This window comes from Rhinoderma darwinii, chromosome 2 (assembly GCF_050947455.1).
Source record: "Rhinoderma darwinii isolate aRhiDar2 chromosome 2, aRhiDar2.hap1, whole genome shotgun sequence".
NCBI classification, from domain to species: Eukaryota; Metazoa; Chordata; class Amphibia; order Anura; family Rhinodermatidae; genus Rhinoderma; species Rhinoderma darwinii.
The window spans coordinates 459,704,309-459,727,805 of NC_134688.1; the positions used below are offsets into that span (position 1 = coordinate 459,704,309).

General features: G+C 44.1%; 1 protein-coding gene across 1 annotated transcript in view; it reads left to right on the top strand.

The window, feature by feature from the left end:
* TMEM50B (transmembrane protein 50B) overlaps nt 1-22,798 on the top strand; it is a 29,165-nt gene extending 6,367 nt beyond the window's left edge. Inside the window, exons 3-7 of the mRNA XM_075854570.1 lie at nt 1,923-2,035; nt 13,134-13,201; nt 16,430-16,522; nt 18,420-18,477; nt 19,482-22,798. Of these exons, the coding sequence (XP_075710685.1) occupies nt 1,923-2,035; nt 13,134-13,201; nt 16,430-16,522; nt 18,420-18,477; nt 19,482-19,527 (378 nt within the window). The 3' untranslated portion in view covers nt 19,528-22,798. The remainder of the gene's footprint in view (nt 1-1,922; nt 2,036-13,133; nt 13,202-16,429; nt 16,523-18,419; nt 18,478-19,481) is intronic.
* The last annotated feature ends 699 nt before the right edge of the window (nt 22,799-23,497 follow it).

Genomic DNA, 23,497 nt, shown 5'->3' on the forward strand with positions numbered 1-23,497 from the left:
GAAAGCCAAAGGGAAACCATAGCTAATGCTTCCGTTTCGCAAGGCTTCCGTTTTATTTGCGCAAACAATAGCATAGTCGACTGCGCTGTTGTTTCCGCAAAAAAAATAATTAAACCTTACAGAACGGAAACCAATTGCAACGGAAGCATTACCATTAAAATCAATGGTAATGCAAACTAAGATTTCTGTTTGTCTTTCCGTTCTTCGGTTCCTCCGACGGAAAAGTCTAACGGAACCCATGAACAGAAGCCCGACGCAGATGTGAACAGGCGCTTATTCTGATCTAAAAAGGGACCATCATAATGGATTTTACAACACAAGTATGAACTTGGCCTAATATACTCTGTGTTTCAATTCCTCACCATTGCCAAGATCTATGCTTGCTGTCTGTGAATGGAATCTTGTTTACATACAGAAGCTGAAAACCCTGTACAGACCTATTCATTTTTCTATAAATAGTTTAGGCTGCAGGACAAATATTTGGCTGGCCGCGACTTTTAATTGACCGCCACCGCGGGCTGTCTCATCAGGGACTTGTATTATCAGGTCATTTCAATTATTTCTGTATTTTGTTTCGCTTCTTGAAAGGGGTTTTTCCAGTTGTTCTGCCTTCTGATATGCATTGTCTTCAAGAATTTGTAATCACAGACGGCGGACTGCTATCTAACTTAGACAGCGTACCCGAGCCCTCTCTTGTAATGAGGCCGAGCGCCTTTGTCGGGTGGATATAGCCTTTCAGCTTCTAGATATGAACAAGTATGTTTCCATTCAGTGATAGCATGCAGTGATCTTGAAAGAGGCATTAAAGCATAAAGCTTATTAGAATTCGTGTATGTTTTCATTTTGCAATGATGAAGCGTCTATGTAGATCTAAAACCAGAAACCCTATTAATTGTCCACATTTGTCTTCTTTCCATGCGTAAGGTGCGGGAGATAAAATAGCGGGGCTCGTGGGGTGGGCGCTTTGTGTTCAGCACCCTGTGGGTTCTGTGAGGAAAAAATGGTTCCCTTTCTCTGTTCTCATTATTACCGCCAATTATATGGGGATGTTGGGTTTTTCAATAGATCATTAGATAAAGTTCACATAAAAAGGGAAGTACCTGAAGCGTTGCTCTACTGCGCACATTAAAACGGCAAAAAGAAGTGTTACTACTTTTTGTCGAGTTATTAATACTTGAATTTACAGTTTCAATGTCCGTAGCTACTTTGTGTCCATGTGACAACACTTCCTGGCTATTCTTTGGCCTTTAAGGAGGAGCTGTTCCCTCTCCTGACATGTCCATTCAAGTAAATACTTGTATTCCCTATGAAATAACAATTCTGGAACATCTTTTCTTAGAATTCTGCGTTGTGCCGTTCCTCTGTTATTCCTACTCGAAGTTTATGAATAAATTGACAACTGGGTGTTACCCTTCCTCTTGTCAAAGTGGCGTGTCCCTACACAGTCTCACTCTGTCAGCACTGATTGGACAGTGTCAGTCGGTGTAGGGACACACCCCCAACTGGTAACACCCAGTTGTTAATTGATTCATTAATTGCCAGGAGGAATAACAGAGGAACGGCACAACATAGTGTTCTAAAAAGATACCCCAGAATTGTAATTCCTTGGGGAATACAATTATTTGGTAAAACCGACATGTCGGGAGAGGTGACAGTCGTTCAGTGTGTCTTCTGGAAAAATGCTTCAAAAAAATAGTATGAACGTGCCCACTGGGTATAATGGGCCCAACATATTTCCAAATTGTCCTTTTGGCATACAGTTGGCTAGCATGTATTTTAAAAGCATAGTCGACTACATCTTTTAATAAGAGGGAGTCTCGTAGTGTACGTTTTCTTACAATGGGATATAATGGGCATACAGTGGTTGTTTATCAGGGAAATCGCGTCTGATAATGAGGATGTTTACTATGTCTCTGGTTCAGTTTTTCTCAGGGTGGTGGATTCTGATCGATGCTGCGGTGGTGTATCCTAAACAGGAGGACCTGAATCATGCTTTTCACACGTGTGGGGTCTTCTCTACGGTTGCATTCTTTATGTAAGTTGATGTTATACTCAGTGGAAAAAGAAGTAACTATAATTTATAATATATGGACTGTGACGTCAGGGGCTCCCTCTAGCATCGGAATCCCTGGCCAGAGCGCTCTTACCGGGGATTCCGCTCCAAGAGGGAGCTTAGATGGCACTATCTACGGGGGGAAGAGGGGCTGGGTGCTGTCTACAGGGGGGCTGGGTGCTATCTACAGGGGGGCTGGGTGCTATCTACAGGGGGGCTGGGTGCTATCTACAGGGGGGCTGGGTGCTATCTGCAGGGGGGCTGGGTGCTATCTGCAGGGGGGCTGGGTGCTATCTGCAGGGTGGCTGGTGCTATCTACAGGGGGGCTGGGTGCTATCTACAGGGGGGCTAGTGCTGTCTACAGGGGGGGGCTGGTGCTGTCTACAGGGGGGGCTGGGTGCTATCTACAGGGGGGCTGGGTGCTGTCTACAGGGGGGCTGGGTGCTATCTACAGGGGGGCTGGGTGCTGTCTACAGGGGGGCTGGGTGCTGTCTACAGGGGGGCTGGGTGCTATCTACAGGGGGGCTGGGTGCTATCTACAGGGGGGCTGGGTGCTATCTACAGGGGGGCTGGGTGCTATCTACAGGGGGGCTGGGTGCTGTCTACAGGTACAGGGGGGGCTGGGTGCTGTCTACAGGGGGGCTGGGTGCTGTCTACAGGGGGGCTGGGTGCTGTCTACAGGGGGGCTGGGTGCTGTCTACAGGGGGGCTGGGTGCTATCTACAGGGGGGCGGGGTGCTATCTACAGGGGGGCGGGGTGCTATCTACAGGGGGGCGGGGTGCTATCTACAGGGGGGGCTGGGTGCTATCTACAGGGGGGCTGGGTGCTATCTGCAGGGGGGCTGGTGCTATCTACAGGGGGGGGGTTGGTGCTATCTACAGGGGGTGGGGTTGGTGCTATCTACAGGGGTGGGGGGTTGGTGCTATCTACAGGGGGGGGGGGTTGGTGCTATCTACAGGGGGGGGGGTTGGTGCTATCTACAGGGGGGGGTTGGTGCTATCTACAAGGGGGGGTTGGTGCTATCTACAAGGGGGGGTTGGTGCTATCTACAGGGGGGGGGGGGTTGGTGCTATCTACAGGGGGGGGTTGGTGCTATCTACAGGGGGGGTTGGTGCTATCTACAGGGGGGGTTGGTGCTATCTACAGGGGGGGCGGCTGGAGCTATCTACAGGGGGGGCTGGTGCTATCTACAGGGAGTGGCACTATATACAGTGGGTGTGGTGCTATATACAGGGGGTGTGGTGCTATATACAGGGGGTGTCACGCTATCTACAGTGGGAACTGTGGCACTATGTGCGGCACTATCTACAGTGGGAACTGCAGCATTGTGGCATTATCTACAGTGGGCACTATGTGGGCTCTGTGGCACTATCTACCCGGGTATTGCGGCACTATCTACATGGGCACTGCAGTGTTTTCAGGGGTTGGGACAAAAAACACCCTAACAAATAAAAACATTTTAAACGGCCATGAAAAACTGATGGAAAATGGCAGGTAAACTCGGTCAGACGACCGGGAAATGGGTTCAAATTTTGGGACAAACTGATGTAAAACAGCCATGAAAAACTGACGGTGGATCCGTTTTCATCTGCCTTTTTTTACGTCGTGTGACTATAGCCTCCTTCACTCTCCCCTCACAGCGATCCAGGGTGACGGAGAGAGAAAAAGAGTAATTGTTACAGACCTGCACCAGCGTGCGTGTGTGTGTATATATATTTAACCCCTTAAGGACACAGCCTGTTTTGGCCTTAAGGACACAGCCTATTTTTTCAAATCTGACATGTGTTACTTTATGTTGTAATAACTCCGGAATGCTTTTACCTAGCCAAGCGATTCTGAGATTGTTTTCTCGTGACACATTGGACTTTATGATACTGAAAAAATTTTGTCGTTAAATTCAATATTTATTTGTAAAAAACACCAAAATTTAGAGAAAATTTGCAAAAATCTGCATTTTTCTAAATTGTAATGTATCTGCTTGTAAAACAGATAGTTATACCACACAAAATAGTTACTAGTTAACATTTCCTATATGTCTACTTTATGTTTGCATTGTTTTTTGAACGTGCTTTTATTTTTCTAGGACGTTACAAGGCTTAGAACTTTAGCAGCAATTTATCATATTTTCAAGAAAATTTCAAAAGGCTATTTTTTCAGGGACCAGTTCAGTTCTGAAGTGGCTTTGAGGGCCTTATATATTAGAAACCCCCTATAAAACACCCCATTTTAAAAACTGCACACCTTAAAGTACTCAAAACAGCATTCAGAAATTATTTGAACCCTTTAGGCATTTCACAAGAAATAAAGCAAAGTAGAGGTGAAATTTACAAATTTCAATTTTTTTTTACTAAATTCATTTGTAATACAGTTTTTTCTGTAACACAGAAGGTTTTACCCGAGAAATGTAACTCAATATTTATTGCCCAGATTCTGCAATTTTTAGAAATATCCCACATGTGGTCCTAGTGCGGTAAAGGACCGAAACACCGGCCTCAGAAGCAAAGGAGCACCTGGTGGATTTTGGGGCCTCTATTTTATTAGAATATATTTTAGGCACCATGTCAGGTTTGAAGAGGTCTTGTGGTGCCAAAACAACGGAAACCCCCCAAAAGTGACCCCATTTTGGAAACTACACCCCTGAAGGAATTTTTCTAGGTGTATAGTTAGCATTTTTAGCCCACAGGTTTTTTGCTAAATTTATTGGAACTTGTCTGTGAAAATGAAAATCTACTTTTTTTCTGAAAAAACATACGATGTTTTCGTTTTTACAAGGAATAAAGGAGAAAAAGCACCCCAACATTTGTAAAGCAATGTCTCCCGATTACGGCAATACCCCATATGTGGTAATAAACTGCTGTTTGGACCCACGGCAGGGCTCAGAAGGGAACTAGGGCCATTTGGATTTTGGAGCGCAGATTTTGCTGGAATGGTTTTCGGTGCCATGTCGTGTTTGCAAAGCCCTGGAGGGACCATAACAGTGGAAACTCCCCAAAAGTGACCCCATTTTGGAAACTACACCCCTCAAGGATTTTTTCAAGAGGTATATTTAGCATTTTTAGCCCACAGATTTTTTGCTAAATTTATTGGAACTGGTCTGTGAAAATGAAAATCTACTTTTTTTCTGGAAAAACATACAATGTTTTAGATTTTACAAGGAATAAAGGAGAAAAAGCACCCCAACATTTGTAAAGCAATGTCTCCCGATTACGGCAATACCCCATATGTGGTAATAAACTGCTGTTTGGACCCACAGCGGGGCTCAGAAGGGAAGGAGGGCCATTTGGATTTTGGAGCGCAGATTTTGCTGGAATGGTTTTCGGTGCCATGCCGTGTTTGCAAAGCCCTGAAGGGACCATAACAGTGGAAACTCCCCAAAAGTGACCCCATTTTGGAAACTACACCCCTCAAGGAATTTTTCTTGGGGTATAGTTAGCATTTTGACCCTAGACGGTTTTTGCTGAATCTATGGGAATTATGCCGTGAAATTGAAAATCTAAATTTTTTCTAATAAAATGTAGTTTTAGCTCAGATTTTTTCATTTTTACAACAGATAAAGGAGAAAAAACACCCCAATATTTGTAAAGCAAACTCTTCTGAGCACAGCAATACCCCATATGTGGTAATAAACTGCTGTTTGGACCCACAGCGGGGCTCAGAAGGGAACGAGGGCCATTTGGATTTTGGAGCGCAGATTTTGCTGGAATGGTTTTCGGTGCCATGTCGTGTTTGCTGCAGAGCCCTGGAGGGATCATAACAGTGGAACCCCCCCCCCCCAAAGTGACCCCATTTTGGAAACTACACCCCTCAAGGAATTTTTCTTGGGGTATAGTTAGCATTTGGACCCTACACGGTTTTTGCTGAATCTATGGGAATTATGCCGTGAAATTGAAAATCTAAATTTTTTCTAATAAAATGTCGTTTTAGCTCAGATTTTTTCATTTTTACAACAGATAAAGGAGAAAACACACCCCAATATTTGTAAAGCAAACTCTTCTGAGCACAGCAATACCCCATATGTGGTAATAAACTGCTGTTTGGACACATGGCGGAAGTTAGAAAGGACGGATCGCCATTTGACTTTTGGAGCTCAAGTTTTGCTGGAATGGTTTGCGGCCCCATGTCACATTTGAAAAGCCACTGAGGGGCCAAAATACTGCAAACCCGGCAAAAGTGACCCCATTTGGTAAACTACACCCCTCAAGGCATTTATCATTTGCCTGGACATATGACGGCTTAGGAGTGAAAGGCGCATGTGAGACCAATTTTGGTGATTTTCGCAGCATTAGCCCACAACGGCAGGGCTCTGGGGTCAAATAGTAAAACAAACCCCCAAGTAGTGACCCCCATTTTGGAAACTGCACCCCTGAAGGCATTTTATTAACGGGTGTAGTGAGCATTTTGACCACACAGGTTTTTTTTTTTCTATTAGAAATGAATGCTCAGTGGATGGTGCAAAGTGAAAATTGCAAATTTCCACAGGTATGTGCCATTTTAGTGCACAATATTTTGTGCCCAGTTCGTGCCACTGAAGACAAATACCTCAAACTGTTAAGCGGGTTCTCCCGGGTATGGCGATGCCATATATGTGGACGTACACTGCTGCTTGGGCACGCTGCAGGGCGCACCATTTGGCTTTTGGAGCGTGGATTTTGCTCGCTAGTTGTTTTGTTTGGGGTATTGCTGGTATTTCAGTTTATGATGTGGGGGCATATGTAAGCTGTGTGGAGAACATCAGGGGTATAATAAGAGAGTATAATAATGCGGTAAATAAATAATAATCCGCAGACGTGGCCGGTGTTGCACTGATAAATGGCGCCCGATATTATCCGCTTTTGGACACTCTGCACATTTTGCATCGCCATATTCTGAGAGCCAAAACGTCTTTATTTTTTTTCCCTGGAGCTGGGTGAGGGCTTATTTGTTGCGGGACAATCTGTAGATCTCATTGGCACCATTTTGGGGTACATGCGATTTTTTGATCACTTTGTATTAAATTTTTTTGGCAAGCAAGGTGACCAAAAACCTGCAATTCTGATGATTTTTATTATTATTTTTTTTACGGCGTTCGCCATGCGCTATGAATGACAATTTTACGTTATTCTGCGGGTCGGTATGATTACGGCGATACCATATATATATATATAGTTTTTCTTAAGTTTTGCAGCGTCTGCACGATAAAATCACTTTTGTTTCAAATAATTTATTTTTGGTGTCACCAGATTCTGAGAGCCATAACATTTTTATTTTTCCGTCAAAAAAGCTGCGGGAGGGCTTGTTTTTTGCGGGACGGGCTGCGTTTTTTAATGGTATAATTTTGGGGTACATGCAATTTTTAGATCCCTTTTTTTATTCTGTTTTGCAAGGGGTAGTGACTAACAAAAAGCGATTCTGGAATAGTTTTTTATTTAATTTTTTTACGGTGTTCACCGTACGGGTAAAATAGCGTGATATTTTTATAGTTTGGGTCGTTACGGACGCGGGGATACCACATATGTGTACTTTTATTTATGTTTTTTGGTTTTTCCTATAATAAAAGACTTATTATAGGAAAAAAGGCTGTTATAGTGTTTTTTAACATGAAACTTATTTTTTTTTTACTTTTTTACAACATTTTTATTAACTTGTTTTAACTTTTACTTTTGTCCCACTAGGGAACTTGAAGGCATGAAGCCCTGATCGCTATTCTAATACACTGCACTACCTACATAGTGCAGTGTATTAGAGCTGTCAGCTATTCACTGACAGCAAGCCTATTAGGCTTCGCCTCCCGGCGGGGCCTAATAGGCTTCCGTACTAGGAAGCGATTGTTAGGCTATGGTTGCCATAGCAACCATCAGAACACTCGCGGGTGCCGATGGTTGTTATTAGCAACCATAGGGTACGATCTAATCACTTAGATGCAGCGATAGCTGCATCTAAGGGGTTAATCGGCCGGATCGGAGCCTTGCTCCGGTCCTGGCCGTTAGGGCACGATGTCAGCTGTGACAAACAGCTGACACCCGCGCCCGTGGCAACCATCGTGGTTGCCGACAGGGCTACAAGCCACTTCGATGCATCGATCACGTTTATCGATGCATCGAAGGGGTTAATCGGCCGGATCGGAGCCTAGCTCCGGTCCTGGCCGTTGCAGAGGGGCGTCGGGCAGCTGATTCCCGGCGGTGATAACGCTGGCTCAGCTTCTGAGCCAGCGTCATCACATACACACGTCATAGAGCTGTGATTGGTCAGTCTGCTTTGACTGACCAATCACAGCGATCGCCGGCAGGAGACCGCTGTGAATGGTCCCCTGCCGTCTTACTGTGCCGATCAACTGTCATAAACAGTTGACGGCACAGTTCTGTCACCTTGTCCTTTGACAGGGTGACAGTTTTTAGCCAGGACGCACCGGTACGTCCCTGTGCCTTAAAGCACTTCAATGCAGGACGTACCGGTACGTCCTGGTGCGCTAAGGGGTTAATTATAAAAAAGTGTTTTTTTTCACATTTGTAGTGATTTGTCTGCTCAGTTAAAATGAAAAACATGGAATTATTTAAACTAATCTAGAAAATGAAAGCCTCATAAGTCTTGTAAAAAAAAAAAAAAAACGAAGTAAAAATAGTTGTCATATTCAAAGCGGTTGTAAAGATATTATCGTTTGAAGAAGTGCAGATCAAAAATGGAAAATTTGACCTGGACACAGGGGCATCAATGACCCTTAGTCATGAAATGGTTAAAGCCCAGAATCTTGGCTTTTACATGATACCAGGGAGATGGCTATCTAGGTGCAGTGTTCTGGGAGAAGCATTTATTTGAAGTTTAAGAAAAGCATGAAAAGTTTTACTGGTTCTGTGTCTGGGGAGGGGAGGAGGGAGGGGAAGCTGCAACTTGGAGGGGAAGAAAGATCACAGCCTGGGACTGTCCTATCTCCACCTGTACAGCCTCCAGTGACCCGGAAGAGGGTATACAGGAACTTCACCCCTCTTACCAATCAGAAAGGATACGTGCTCTCATATTTAGGGGAGTCATGGGTAAGAAAATGAGCAGTTACACGCCTAATCCCCCTCCCCCTGCCTCTAAGCAGGCTGTTTGTTGACTCCATGACAGCAACTGGATCACAAATATTTTTGGGTATCTTCAGTTTTGGTGATTATGAGATTAGGCCTCATGCACACGGCCCGTGTTTGCGGGCACGGCCGGCCGCCAACGGCCGCAGCCCGCATTTTCGGTCCGTTCTCCCAATACGAAAAGTAGGACATGCTCCATAATTCCCGTAGCGATACGGAAAGGTGTCTGTGCCCGATAGAACCGAACACGTCTGTAATTGCAGACCGTATTACGGTCCGCAATTACGGAGATTTTTTTACAGTCGAGTTTTTTGTTTTTTTTTACGGCCCCCTAGGTTCAGCTTGAGTCAGACTTTTAGTCGCAAACATTAATAATTATGTGTTTTTTTTACACAACGTTATGCTTTGATGCAAAGTTGCATGAAGGTGCCGATAAGGGGAAAGAAGCTTAAAATCCTTGTCACTGTGGCATTGATTTCTAGAGTGACTTTAACTTAACTTTTACAGGGACCAGTGATGGCGCCGGCGCTGATCACCAGGACAGAGAGCGGCACTTCATTATACGCTTGTCAGTGCTGAACGCCAGGAGAAAGAGCGGCGAGCACACAACACCGCGCCACCCAGTGTTCAGCACTGAGAAACACAAACTGAAGCGCCGCTCTGCTGTCCTAAGGAAGTGGCGCTCCACTCTCTCCCCCTGCATTCAGCGCCGCAGCATACAATGGCCCTGGACACCGGGAAAGGGGAGCATGCCGTCGACCGAGGCCCCGCGTTCCAGCTGTGGCATGGGTGCCACAGGCTGCCGACCACTGGTCGAGACTGCTCAGAGCTTCTGGAGCGCTCTGATTTGTGAAAATTGATCTACGCATTCTCCAGTCTGCTTTTCTCCTGGTATTAGTGACTTATTCTGATTCCTGAATATGGTCACGACATTTGACAGTTTAACCCCTTAATAACCAGGTCTGAAAAGGCTTTTATCACCAGCTATTTTTTTTTGTTTTTGCCTTTTAGCCGCTAGAACTTGTTTTTTTTTAAGTGACGTGGCTGTATCAGGCCTTGTTTTATGCAAGGGAAATTGTTATTTTTTTCCTGCACGGTTTGGGGGTCAAAATACATTACCATTATGTAATTTATCTTTTGCGGCGTGAATATAGAAAAAAGCAATTTATTTTTTATCTTGCTTACTATTCACGTTAACCCATTAGATTAATTCTTCATGTTATTACGGTCGTGTAGATACCTAATATATGTCGATTTTATTTGTTTTTATGTATAACTTAGTAACACTTTTATTTTATCTTATGTTTATCTTACTCCTGTATACTAATATATTATACTCTGTCACTATGACACAGGCTGCTGTTAGGGCAACACATAGCAAACGTTCGTTCATCGGCTGATCGTTTCGTTTATGCAGCTGTAAATATTATCGTTGTCGGCAGCACATCTCGCTGTGTAAACAGCGAGCCGTGCTGCCGACATCATAGAAATGTATGGGGACGAACTAAAGTTGTAGCGATCGCTCGTACCCATACATAACCAATCATGGCACTCATTAAGAGAACCCTTACAGAACAGACAGCCCTGGGGCCCTTTCTAGGTCCCTAGGACTGACTACAAGTGACAAGTCCCATTTGATCATGCTGCGCTCGTGGACTGTGGCGATCAAATGGTTAAACGGCTGTGATCGGAAGTTCCTCCGATCCCAGCCATATTCAGGAGGCTGCTCTAAATACAGGAGATGTTAGTAACAGCTCCTTCTTAGAGCACGAGCGCTCACGGTAGCGCTCATAACCCTTTTTTACAGCGACGTCAAAAGACGTTACTGTAGACTCGGGACATGCACCACCTGCCGTCGAAAGACACTGAGTAGTCGGGAAGGGGTTAAGTCCATTTTTTATTTGCCCTAGAAATCCTGTTGATCTCCATTGTAAGGGCATTGGAAAACAAGACCCCGTACCTCAGGCTCTTGAGATGGCAGGGGTGGAGTCAGGGTCCTCTTACATGGCCCGACTAAAAGAGCGCCAATCAACGAGACAAATCAATGATCGGCGCTCGTTCGCTCCTCCCACAAGCAGCTATGTATGGGGACGAGCGATCATCACTACGGTCGCTCGTCCCCTTACATTTCTATCACGTCGGGGAGATTTGCTGCCGAGAAAGATAATGTTTTATGATGTATAAATGATACGATCAGCCAATGATCGACCGTTTGCTCGATCATTGGACGCGTGAAAGGGCCTTTAGAGCGCTCGACTTATCGGAAGGTTCTGCGTGTGACTGGAGTCGGGCTTTATGGTCGGTGGAGGATCTTTGAACTGTGAATTATAGCATGCAATTAACAGAAATGCTGGAAGTCACTGGATAAACTCTTGTACAGTGACTGGAAATGTCAACATTAAATGAACTCTAATAATCTGAAGTGTGACGTTTTTTTCTTTGTCTTCCGTTTCTGTTAATGGTAATGACCTTGCATTTCCCTGCAGATCTTATTTAGGTGGCCTTTACCAGCAGGGCCCTGATATTTTGTTATTGACGGAGCAGATTATTCAGTAACGATTCATGGAATGCGGATTTGTTGGAAATAGTCTCTGCATGAACCAGATAAATGAGTCGTGCTTTTTACACTTCGTGGTTGTATCATCTCGACAACGCCTTTCCACGTATCCAATTTGGGCATATGTACGTCATGGGGATCCTGGGCTCAGGGACTCTCCCTATGAATATTGAACTACAAAGACGTTCTTTTGAATAGATGGTCAGTCGTAGCTTCACCTGTCAATAACAACTGTACGACGGACCTGCGGCGATCATCTGATCTCCAGGCTGGCTTTAATCTGCTAAAGAGGTTGTTGTCATGAGACTGCCCCTTTGAGCCGGCCATACACATGAAGTGTCTGTTAGTCGAGCACTTGATTGGCCGACAACTGTGTCTCCGCTCCCCGTACACACTTATATCAGTAGGGACAGGGGTATAGGCCACTGCCACACACCTCTGACAATGCTTAGAAAGAAAGGATCAGGCATGCTGAAATGCAGGAATCCAATATCGCTGCAGCTGCAGATCCCCCTTCCCCCCCACACCTGCAGACTCCTTTTATTGGGTCTCCAACTACTGAATTCTGTATTATTGGATTTGCACACCAGGATAGGACTATAGTCCCGCACACTGATTGTCTGTAGTCAGGGGCTCAAAGGCTTCTTTTATACTCCTGTAGAAGTTATTCTGCAAATAACTGCCGACCGTGGTGGGGGTCCAATCTGCATAAAGCCCACACAATAAGCGTGTAACTGGGGGACTTGTAATTTCAGGGATTTTCCCACCATGGTAAGTCGAGGCATTACTCTAGGTTATACCATCCCTTTGTGATTGGTGGGGGTCCGACTACCCAATTCTCAGAATAAAGGGGCCACAGTGCATAGTGTTTCCCTGCAGAGTGGTGCTCCTGGCCACCGGCTGTAAAGGGAACTTCAACACGGCCCCATTTACCTGAATGAAGGTTGAAATTCTAGCATGGCGTGTGACCTGTGCAATAAAAAAGCCAAAGAAACCTTGACCCCTTTATTCTTGGGTTTGGAACCAGTCCCAGATGTGGTTTCCCCACCAATCCATAATGTTCTAGCATATGCAAGAGAAAAAAGCTTAAAATAAAAATGCGACCGCTTGCGGTTTTGGCGTAATTTGGTGCTGCATTGCTGTGTTGCGAGTTTTTGGCTGCATGGTTTTTGCTGTTGTTTCAGGTGTTTTACCTGCAAAATCGTGGTAAAACCGTATGCTGTGGTGGTTTTCAGCCCAACATTGGCCTACATGTGGTCTCGCCTCACACTAAACAATGAGTTTACATTTATTTATTGTATCCATACGCCTTTCAGTTTCCATTCCAACCTCAACTTTATTTATTACAGCCGCTTAGTTCCGGCAGTGAATCATGTGTGAAATATGTTTTGCCACAGGCAACAATCCGGTTAAGTAAGTTTTTGCTCACACCAACGTCTTGGAATGATTTTCTGTAATCCACTTGTTCTTGTCCTGACAGGATAAATGCCGTATCCAATGCCCAGGTGCGGGGTGACAGCTACAGTGATGGCTGCCTGGGCCGAACAGGTCAGTATTATGTTATTTTGGTCTATTGTAGCAGTGATATTCTCTTGCACCCTATTTCGATAATTATTAGGCCGGGTTCACACGTAGCGTAAATACTGCGGTTGCGCCAAATCCGCATCATAATACAGTAGCAGCAAAATGGATGAGATTGAATGAATCTCATCCACACGCTGCGTAAATAAGTGGAGAAAACGCTCAGAAATTCACCTGCGGTGCGTTTTTTTTTTTTTGAGGTTTTCCCCATTGAATTCAATGGGGAGGTAAAGCCCGCAACAAAAAGCAGGTGCTGCGATTCCATTGCAAAAATGGCAACCCATAAAAAAATCTTATACTTACCCAGCTTCTGGGATGACGCTTCATCCCATGTGACTGCTGCAGCCAATCAGCTGCAGCGGTCACATGGGATGAAATGTTATCCCACGAGGCCTGGCTGCAGAGAGACGCGTCGTGAGGGCTAGGGGTAAGTATGAAACTTTTTTTTTTTTCACATGCAGTTTTCTGCAACATTCCGGCTGAAAAATTGCACCACAGTTTGATATTTTTTTTTTTCCGACCAGAATTCCCTGCAGCGACCGGGGCGGATATGCTGTATGATTTTATTATGCCTATTATTAAAGAGGACCTGCTACCTCCTGGGAAACCTCATGAAGTAATAGAAGACCAAAATATAAAACCTTTCTCACATATATATAATTAGGAAAATTTAAATAATTCCCCTTTAATTTATTGATGAAGGCCCTGGGAGACGACTTCAGCTGAAGTATCCAATCAAAGTCTGACTGCTGTGAGAGACTTCCTGCTTTTCAGCAGCTGGGAGATACCAATGTGAGGGGGAGACTGAGTGTGCAGCAGGTGAAGATCTCTTACTTCATGCACAATATTTTTGTATTCGCAGCAATGTAAGATGGATTCCTGTGTATTATGGAGGAGAAAGCAGCAAAGATAAATCCAGTCACAGCTTTCTCCTCAATGTGTGGCTGCTACTGGCTCTGTGTGAATGGAGTGAGGGACTTAGATTAACCCTTTACAAGTAGCGGTCTCCTCTAGCAGATTAACCCTTTACAAGTAGCTGTCTCCTCCTCTAGCAGATTAACCCTTTACAAGTAGCTGTCTTCTCCTCTAGCAGATTAACCCTTTACAAGTAGCGGTCTCCTCCTCTAGCAGATTAACCCTTTACAAATAGCTGTTTCCTCCTCTAGCAGATTAACCCTTTACAAGTAGCGGTCTCCTCCTCTAGCAGATTAACCCTTTACAAGTAGCTGTCTCCTCCTCTAGCAGATTAACCCTTTACAAGTAGCGGTCTCCTCCTCTAGCAGATTAACCCTTTACAAGTAGCGGTCTCCTCCTCTAGCAGATTAACCCTTTACAAGTAGGGGTCTCCTCCTCTAGCAGATTAACCCTTTACAAGTAGCGGTCTCCTCCTCTAGCAGATTAACCCTTTACAAGCAGCTTTCTTCTCCTCCTCTAGCTGGGCTGGATAATACACCGGTAAATCTTATTACATGGCTGTTCAATAACATTATTCTATATTCAGTAAAGTTCAGGCTCCTGACAGAAGGTGAGGAAAATTTGGACCTCATTTGCATTCCGCTGATTTTACCAGGTTTAAGATTTGCTTTTGGCAAAATAATAAGAAAAATAGGGGAATCTCTCATTGTATTCTACAGAGCGGCGAAACAGACATTGATTTGGTCATCCCGAATTCTGCCCAGATCTGAGCACTAGGCTTCCTTTACCATTCAGAAGAAGGCCAAGGAGTAAGGCCCCATTCACACAACCGTAGAATGAATCCGTAATTACGGACCCACTCATTTCTGTTGACAACGGACACCTTTCCGTATATTTACGGGAAGGTGACCGGGCTGTAGAAAGGTTCCGCAAAAGATAGGACATGTCCTACTCTTTGCTTTTTACGGATCGTGCTCCCATACTTTATATGTGGGTGGCTGTCCACGGCCTTCTGTGCATGTGATTACGGGCACTGTCGTGTGCATGGGGCCTAACTTTGATCTTGGGAGTTTAACCCCTTAGATACTCCAGTCAATGGAGACTGTGATAAGTGGATACAGAAAAATCACCCCATCCGCGCCCTGCATCGTGATAGTCAGTAGTGTAACCTAAGCATTATAATAGTGATCAAGCGATTGCATTGTAAAGTCCCCCAGTAAGACTAAAAAAAAATAATGAAATAAAGTTTCTAAAAAAAAAAAAAAAAAAAAAGTGGTTTTGTTGTGCAACAATGTTAAAAAAATAAATAAATAAATAAATTCCTCTACATATTTGGTATGGCCACAATAATAATGACCTGTGTAATAAAGTTAACAACTTTTGTACCGCGTGGTAAATGACGTAAAAAAACTACAACGAAATTCCTTTTTTTGTGATCCTCCTCAAAAGAAATGTATAAAAATTAATAATAAGTCTTATGTACCCAAAAATTATGCCATTAAAAAATACAACCAAGAAAGTTTTGGCTCCTGGAAATCCTGCGATGCAAAAACGGAAAAATTCCTGGGGTCCTTAATACCAAAATTGTCTCAGTTTCTAAAGGGTTAAAGGGCATGTCTTATTCAGACTGCCACAAGATGTTCTGAGCCAAGAACCACAATCTGTAGCATGAAGAGACGGCACGTATTGTTATTCGCCGTCCTTCATCTCTCTTAGAGATCCTGCCATTGCAATCATTCCGACTGTAAGGCCATGTTCACATGTTCAGGATTTGATGAGGATTTGGGCGCGGATTCCGCCTCATAAAATCGGCCAATATTCCGTATCAATGTTCACATGCAGCGGAAAAAAATCAATGTGAAATAAATATTTGTGCGGATTCTGCATGAAAAAGCCACTGATGAGCACTATTGTATTATCATGGGGCGAATCCACAGCAGAAAGCGCAGTGTCGGCCTCCGATTTCTGCCACGGATTCTTTAATCCACGTGGGACCTGTCTACGCAAATCTAGAACGTGAGAATATAGCCTAAATCTGTCAGCTTCCCTTCTGGAAATCTGACCGGACCCGAGAGGCTGCGACTTCCGGCTCTTAGTGATCATGTGTTTTCGTTTCGTAGACAACGCCCCTCCCCCCTTACCTCTTCTTCTTACATGTCTCCATATTTAAAGGTGCACATAATTTGTCGGCGTCCCGTTGAACCTTATTGTGGTAAACGTGACTGTAGCTTGATCGCGACTAACCCTACTATAGAAATGATCCCCCTCTCTGCTCCGCAGGTGCTCGGATCTGGCTCTTCCTCGGCTTTATGATGATGTTTGGATCACTTATCGCTTCCATGTGGATCCTTTTTGGCGCTTATGTCACACAACGTAAGTATCTAGTCTCCGCTTCACCCACACACGTTTGGTGAGATCAATTCGGGTGCAAGGGAAAAGTGGAGCTGTTGCCGATAGCAACCAATCAGGCTTCAACTTTCATTTTCCAGAGGGCCTATGAAAAATTAAAGCTGAACTCTGGTTGCTATGGGCAACTTCTTCTTCACCTTTCTCTTGCACCAGTTTTAATAAATCTCCCCCATTTTGTATGAAGATGTATAAATCAGCGGTATCTCAAAAAGTCAAAAATATTGTTAATTAAAAGTATTTAGAAAGTTGCACCAAGCACACTGAGATATATATATGTCACTCTGTCCTATCTAGGGTAGGGTAGGTAAAAAATGTCAGCCTGGCCATACAGTTGTATGTTGGCCTCCTGATTTTGGCGGGTCCGGCTGACCAGCTAATGAGTATGGTGGCATCCCGACTCTCCCCTGACATCTGCCGTTGTGAGAAGCGTTTGACATGTTGAATTTTAACATGCCAATCCTTTTGTTTGCACATAGATAAGTGTCTGGCATTGTCTGTCTCACGTCTCCCTGTTTAAAGCACATGCACGCTCGGCCGAGCCGAACATGCATCTGTACGGGGGAGTCTTTAGGAATAGACAATCGACAGCTATCTCGAGTTTATAACGAGCATTAGTCTGCTAGGACCACCCTCGGTGAGGAGGAGTTGTGTGGGGTGCCGGCTCCGTACAACTCTTTCCGTACCTCACCTACGGAGTGAGCGGTTTCCATAACTCCCGTAGCGCTCTATGCAGCTGCAGCGCGCATGCTTGACCACCGCTCCTTCCCACAGCGGACGTGCTAGTGATGAAAAACGGGGGACTGGGATTCCGCATTGTAGTGTTCTAGGTGTCGGGTAGGGGATGTTAGTGGCTGGAATACCACTTTAAGGATTGTTGCTACATCTATAGTTGTGTTAACATACGCTGCTTTATTTGAACAATATGAATGTTTATTTTTTCCGTGCCCATTCTAAACCCCCGCTGTGCCAATGGCGTCAACTAGATTTGTCAGGAGTACTCAATAGTTCATAAACCGGTCCCATACACCAGTGTAAGGCCTGATTTACCTGAGCGTGTGCGTTTTGCGCACGCAAAAAACGCGGCGTTTTGTGTCATCAGTGCATGATGCGCGGCAGCGTGATTTTCGCGCAGCCGCCATCATTATGACACTCCGTTTGGATGTTTGTAAACAGAAAAGCACGTGGTGCTTTTCTGTTTACATTCAGAGTTTGACAGCTGTTGCGCGAATCACGCAGTTCGCACGGAAGTGCTTCCGTGCGACCTGCGTAGTTTTCACGCACCCATTGACTTCAATGGGTGCGTGATGCGCGAAAAACGCTGAAATATAGAAACTGTCATGAGTTTTACGCAGCGCACTCACGCTGCGCAAAACCCACGGACTGTCTGCACTGCCCCGTAGAGTAATATAGGTGCGTACGACACGTGTGAAAAGCACGCGCGTATATTACGCTCGTCTAAATGATGCCTAAGAGTTATGGGCCCGGCCCGAACGCTGTTGTTACACAAGTCCTGTTACAACATTTCAGGATTTTTTTAAACCCCGTTCACATCCTACGGAGAGTTTTCCACGCAGATTTTTGTCCGCAACAAAGCGAAAAACCAGCCGCGGACACAAGTAGCATGCTTGCGGATTCTACACTGAAAAGTCGAGGATTAGCCCCATCAAATGACAATGGGACTAATCTCTGTAGGGATCTGCTGCACGTCCGCGGCAGAAATCCAAGGGTAAGCCTCCTATGACTGCCACGGAAAGACACGCCGCATTTAATGCCAAATTGTGAACTGGACCTAAATCTTTAACTGCAAATCTTTTATACGTTCCATTATCCTCTTTGCTTTTTGCTGCCTTCTCTTCTCTAGATGTCAATGTCTACCCTGGACTGGCTGTGTTTTTCCAGAACGCTTTGATATTTTTTAGGTAAGTTTCCTGTTATTATTCACAATATGCCACCCTGTCTAAATACAGCTTCTTTTTTTTTTTTCAATTGCATTGATGCGCAAATCACTCCAATGGGCGCATAGGTGCGTGAAAATTCACCAATATAGGACAGGCAGTGAGTTTCACACAACGGACTCTCGCTGCGTGAAAACACCTGCATGTGTGAACAGCCCCATTGAAATGGGGTCCGTGTGCTGTGCGTGATTCCCATGCGCAGCACACGGACGTAGTTCACGCTCGTGTGAATTGACCCTTACGGAGACTTTTCCACTACAATAAAAAATTACAACTACGTATCAGTCCCTGAGTTCTCCTTTTGTGCCAAGTTATTAAATAGTCTATGCAGCTATTTCTGGGAAACCTTGGCGGTGCATTTTCTAATCCCCTAGGGGGACTAAAAAAAAAAAAAAAGTTAAAAAAAAGTAATTTTTTATTTTAATTAAAAAAAAATATAAAGTTAGAGAAGAAAGTTTTCACAATTTTCCCCTAAAGTAATGTCAAAAAAAAAAAATGTACATAAGTGGCATCGCCGTGTCCTTAAAAGTCTAAACTATTTTCATATAACGTTATTTAACCTGCACAGTCAACGCTGTAAAAATAACTAAAAATGCCCGAATTTTTTATTTTTAGTCACCTTAGCCACCCAAAAAAATGGAATAAAAAGTGATCAAAATGTCACATATACCCGAAAATGGTACCTATAAAAACTACAGCTCACCCCGCAAAAAATAAGCCCTCACACCGCTTAATCGACAGAAAAATAGATGGGGCTGGCAATACATTTCACACGCAACGACCACAACAGGAGAAATGTAGTATTGTATAATGACAGTCCGCCAGAGCAAGAGCCGCTGCTGCCTGTATGATATCCATACGCCCTGATGGCTCATATAAAAAAAGGTTCACAAGATGACAATCCCCCCCCCCCCCAAAAAAAAGCACAGGCCCCCCATGTAATTATTCTTCTTCTCTTCTCTATGCAGCACCCTCATCTACAAGTTTGGAAGAACTGAAGAACTCTGGTCATGAAGCCGTTGTCCGCCATGTTTTTTCTTAGTGAGAATGCTCTGTTATATTTTTCTTGTTGGTTACGTTTTCTACATATCGATCACATCTCTAAACCGGTCTCCAGTGGAAGAGAGAAGACTTGGGCTGCCATAGCGGTGATACACTGGTTGATCCATGCACATCTCCAGATGGGTTCATTTACTTTTAAGTCTTCATCTGCACTGCATGTCGTGGCTGTTCCAGTTTTTTCTCAAACATCAGGTTCACTTATGAGACGTATACGCTTACCATGATTCCTTATAGCAATGCTTCAACTTTTCAACCATTTTATTTTTATTAAAAAATGCTTAAAAAATAAAAAAAACTTTGCAAATACGTCTACAGTTCCTATGTAGAGCTATGCGTCTCCTTGGTAACAGACTACAAACAAGCCCTGAGTAGTTTGATCCTGCAGTCATATTGCCATCCATCTATCCCCCTCTCCATATGTATGTTAGTAAAAAGTAGCGGACAGATGGTACGTAGTGTGACTGCAGGATCAGACGACTTTTTTTTTTTTTGTAGTCTGTTACCGTGGAAACACAACTCTTCATAGAAGCTATAGACACAAAACGATAGGAGATTCTTAATTGAGATTATCTGAAAAGTTGCGGCCTTTTTCATTTTAGATTCATTGAAACAATAAAGAAGGTGGACATAACCTTTAAATTCAGGAAAGTTGCTTTAAAGGAGTTGTAGAGGATTAGAAAAATATGGCTGGTTCCAGAAACAGCCCCACACCTGTCCATGGGTGGTCTCTGGTATTGCAGTTCAGCTCCATTCAAGTGTGGCACTGTATCTGGAAGAAAGCAGCCATGTTTTTCTAACCCTCTACAACCCCTTTTAAGTTCATCTGCTGTGAACAAGCCCGTCGTGGCTGACTGTCTTTGTAATGAATCCCAAACATCAGCATGGAGAGCAATTGCATGTCATAGGGCCAGCCTGAGCTTAAAGGGGTTGTCCAGAAATAAAGAAAAAAGGATTTTTTTTTTCAGAAGCAGCGCCACTCTTTTCTGCAGGCTGTGTGTGGTATTGCAGCATTTAAGTGGATGAGCTGCAATACCAGACACAGCGCATGGACAAGAGTGGTGCTAACCTTATTTTCTAATCCTCTAGTACCTCATATAGGACATTTAGAGGAAAATGTGCTGAAATGTAATAAATGCTGCATAGTATCAATCACAATAGCCATATAGAATAATACAATGGGAACAGACGGTTCTCGCAGAGCATATTTATTGTACATTCAGGGGTAAACTGCTGTTTTTAAGGTGTCTTTTCCCTGATTGCTGCTATGAAGTCGCTGTGTTGCATGTTTTTTATTATTATTTTTATATGTATTGCTTTGCACTGAACCATAAAAATGTCAGCGCCGCTGTGTTGTGCGGAGTCTTGTGCACTGCCCCCTGCTGTTCAGGTTCACATGGCCATATTTTTAGTCTGTGTCTCAATGGCCGAACCATAGAATTTACCCCGTCAGAAGAAAGTGGGGAACGTCGCCCAGTCACTTATTACTCAGCTTTATTTATGTGAAGTGGGGTTTTCACATTAATATAGACGTTGAGGAAGAGAGAAGTTGCGGCGTCTTCCAGATTTCAGTGTAACGTCATTTGTCAGACACAAGAACGTCCGCCTCGCCTGGTAACTGATGTGTCATTTTGTAAACGCTTTTATAGCACGTTTATGTTTCTCGTTTTACTGCTCTTAATTTTGGCATTTTTATAGATTAAAGGGGTATTCCCACCTGAGACATTTATGGCATATCCACGGGATATGCCATAAATGTCTGATAGACGCGGGTCCCTGTTCGGGGGTCAACACCTATCTCGAGAACGGGGTCACTTGACCCCGATCCCGCCCGGTGTGGTGAAGAATGAATGAAGAGATGGCCGCGCGTGTGCGCAATTCTGTCCATTGAATCCTATAGGAGTTAGGCCTCATTCAGACGGCCGTGTATCGGCCGTATTTTCCCGGACTGAACACAGTTCAGGGACCTGGGGTCCCTAGCATCATAGTGATCTATAACACCAGGAGTCCCTGCCTCCCCGCAGGAATAATTCCGTACAGTAATAATGTTTTCAGTATGGGACGATATTCCTACAGAGAGGCAGGGACTCCTGGTGTTCTAGATAACTATGATGCTGGGAGCCCGGATTCCAGAACTGTGGTCGGCCTGGGAAATACTGCCAACGTGTACGGTCTGTATATCACGGACCGAACACGGCCGTCTGAATGAGGCCTTATGGCAATATCGGACGACTGGATATCCCATTCATGTTTAAGGAGGAAATAACCCTTTAAATTGCTGTAGATAAAAATGATTACTGGCCATATACATGTTACTTTGCATTTTTATTTCATCATTGGGTCTAAATGTAACAATTCAATAAGTAACTAAAAAAGTTTTATGACCATATTTAACTTACGGAAACAATCAGAACGAGATACGACCCGGCACGATGGTTCTGCTGCTGAGCTGCTCTTTCTGAAGTTTAGCTTTGACAGGGTTACATCTAACCCTATTCCCTCATTTGTCACAGTCTAGTTGCTATGGATACACTGCTAAGCAGCTACAGCCTTTTAAATTAGGTCCCTAGCAACCAGTCAGCATGTCCATAGCAACCAGTCTGTCTCAGATTACTTTATCTTGGCACTTAGCGGAAGGCATAGAAAGGGCAATGAGGCGTGATCGTATGTAAGCCATTTTTTTTCCACTTTCTACTGTATTACGGAGGACCCCTTTATGTCCACATAGACACTTTCAGGTCTGATATTGTGATAACTGCCTGCATCCGGTTACTTATATTTATTTGTAGATATTATGTTTTCAGATAGAATTTGATGATAATAATGGACACTTCAGGAGCCATAGGCGAGGTGATAGATTTTAAGCATATAAGCGTCATCCTTGCATGGCATTAGTCCATTACCGTGCGACGCTCCAGCATTGGTCCAGCCATACAGGTTTATTAAAAGCAAACTACTGATTGAGGGAAGATAGAGCAGGGAATTGTGGGTCTGGTATAGGTGCAGTATATACAGTCATAGGCACGGGATATGAAGCTGGGAGTGGATACCTGTGATCTGGAGAGCTCTGGGACTACCATTGTGCCCACATTAAATCTACTGTATAATAAAGTATATGAATGTAATGAATGCGTCGGCTTTGTTACAGTAGCATCGTGCACTCTAGAAGAATATCCCTGTATCTTGCAGCTTGACCTGTAATAAAAGCCGCTTCTGAATACATAAATGTGTGTTTGGTGTTTGTCGTCTTTGAGCTCTTCTGGTTATCCAATATGGTGGTCTCATCTGCCACCGGCGGTACTCCAGCAGTGAAACTACGAGTTCCATCATGCTGTGAAAGTTTGCAGAATTGCATGCTGGGACCTGTAGTGTTACATGTTGCAGACCACTGATATGGTTTTCTATAACTGGGGCATCAGATAACTGTTTTTAATAAAAGTTTGGTCATTAAACAAATCACTAAAAGTATGGAAACTTTGTACCGTACAATCCCATTGATTGGGTGACCAATGATCTGGAAATGTTGCTGGATCGGCAGTAAATTGACCAGAGAGTCTGGTATTTAATCTTTGATTGACAACTAATATTGAAACACTGATGCTTGTACACAGGGACAGTGGAGCTGTGTACCATTTACAGACCAGTCCCAGTTTATCTTAAGTGAGAGTAGGTACAGGTCATTCCAACCTTCCTGAATGGGACCATTATGGTGTGGGGGCATCATGTTGGGGGTCAGAGACACCCCTTAATGTTTTTGAACGTGAACCTAACAGCCAAAATGTATGAATGCATGAAAATAAACCCCCACATTAAGCTGCCATAGTGAGAGAATACCTGAAAATAAAGGTTATGGGGAGCTTGGAAGGTCAGCCCATACCCTGATTTAAACGCTATTGAGCATGCCTGGGACACACTTAGGCAATGT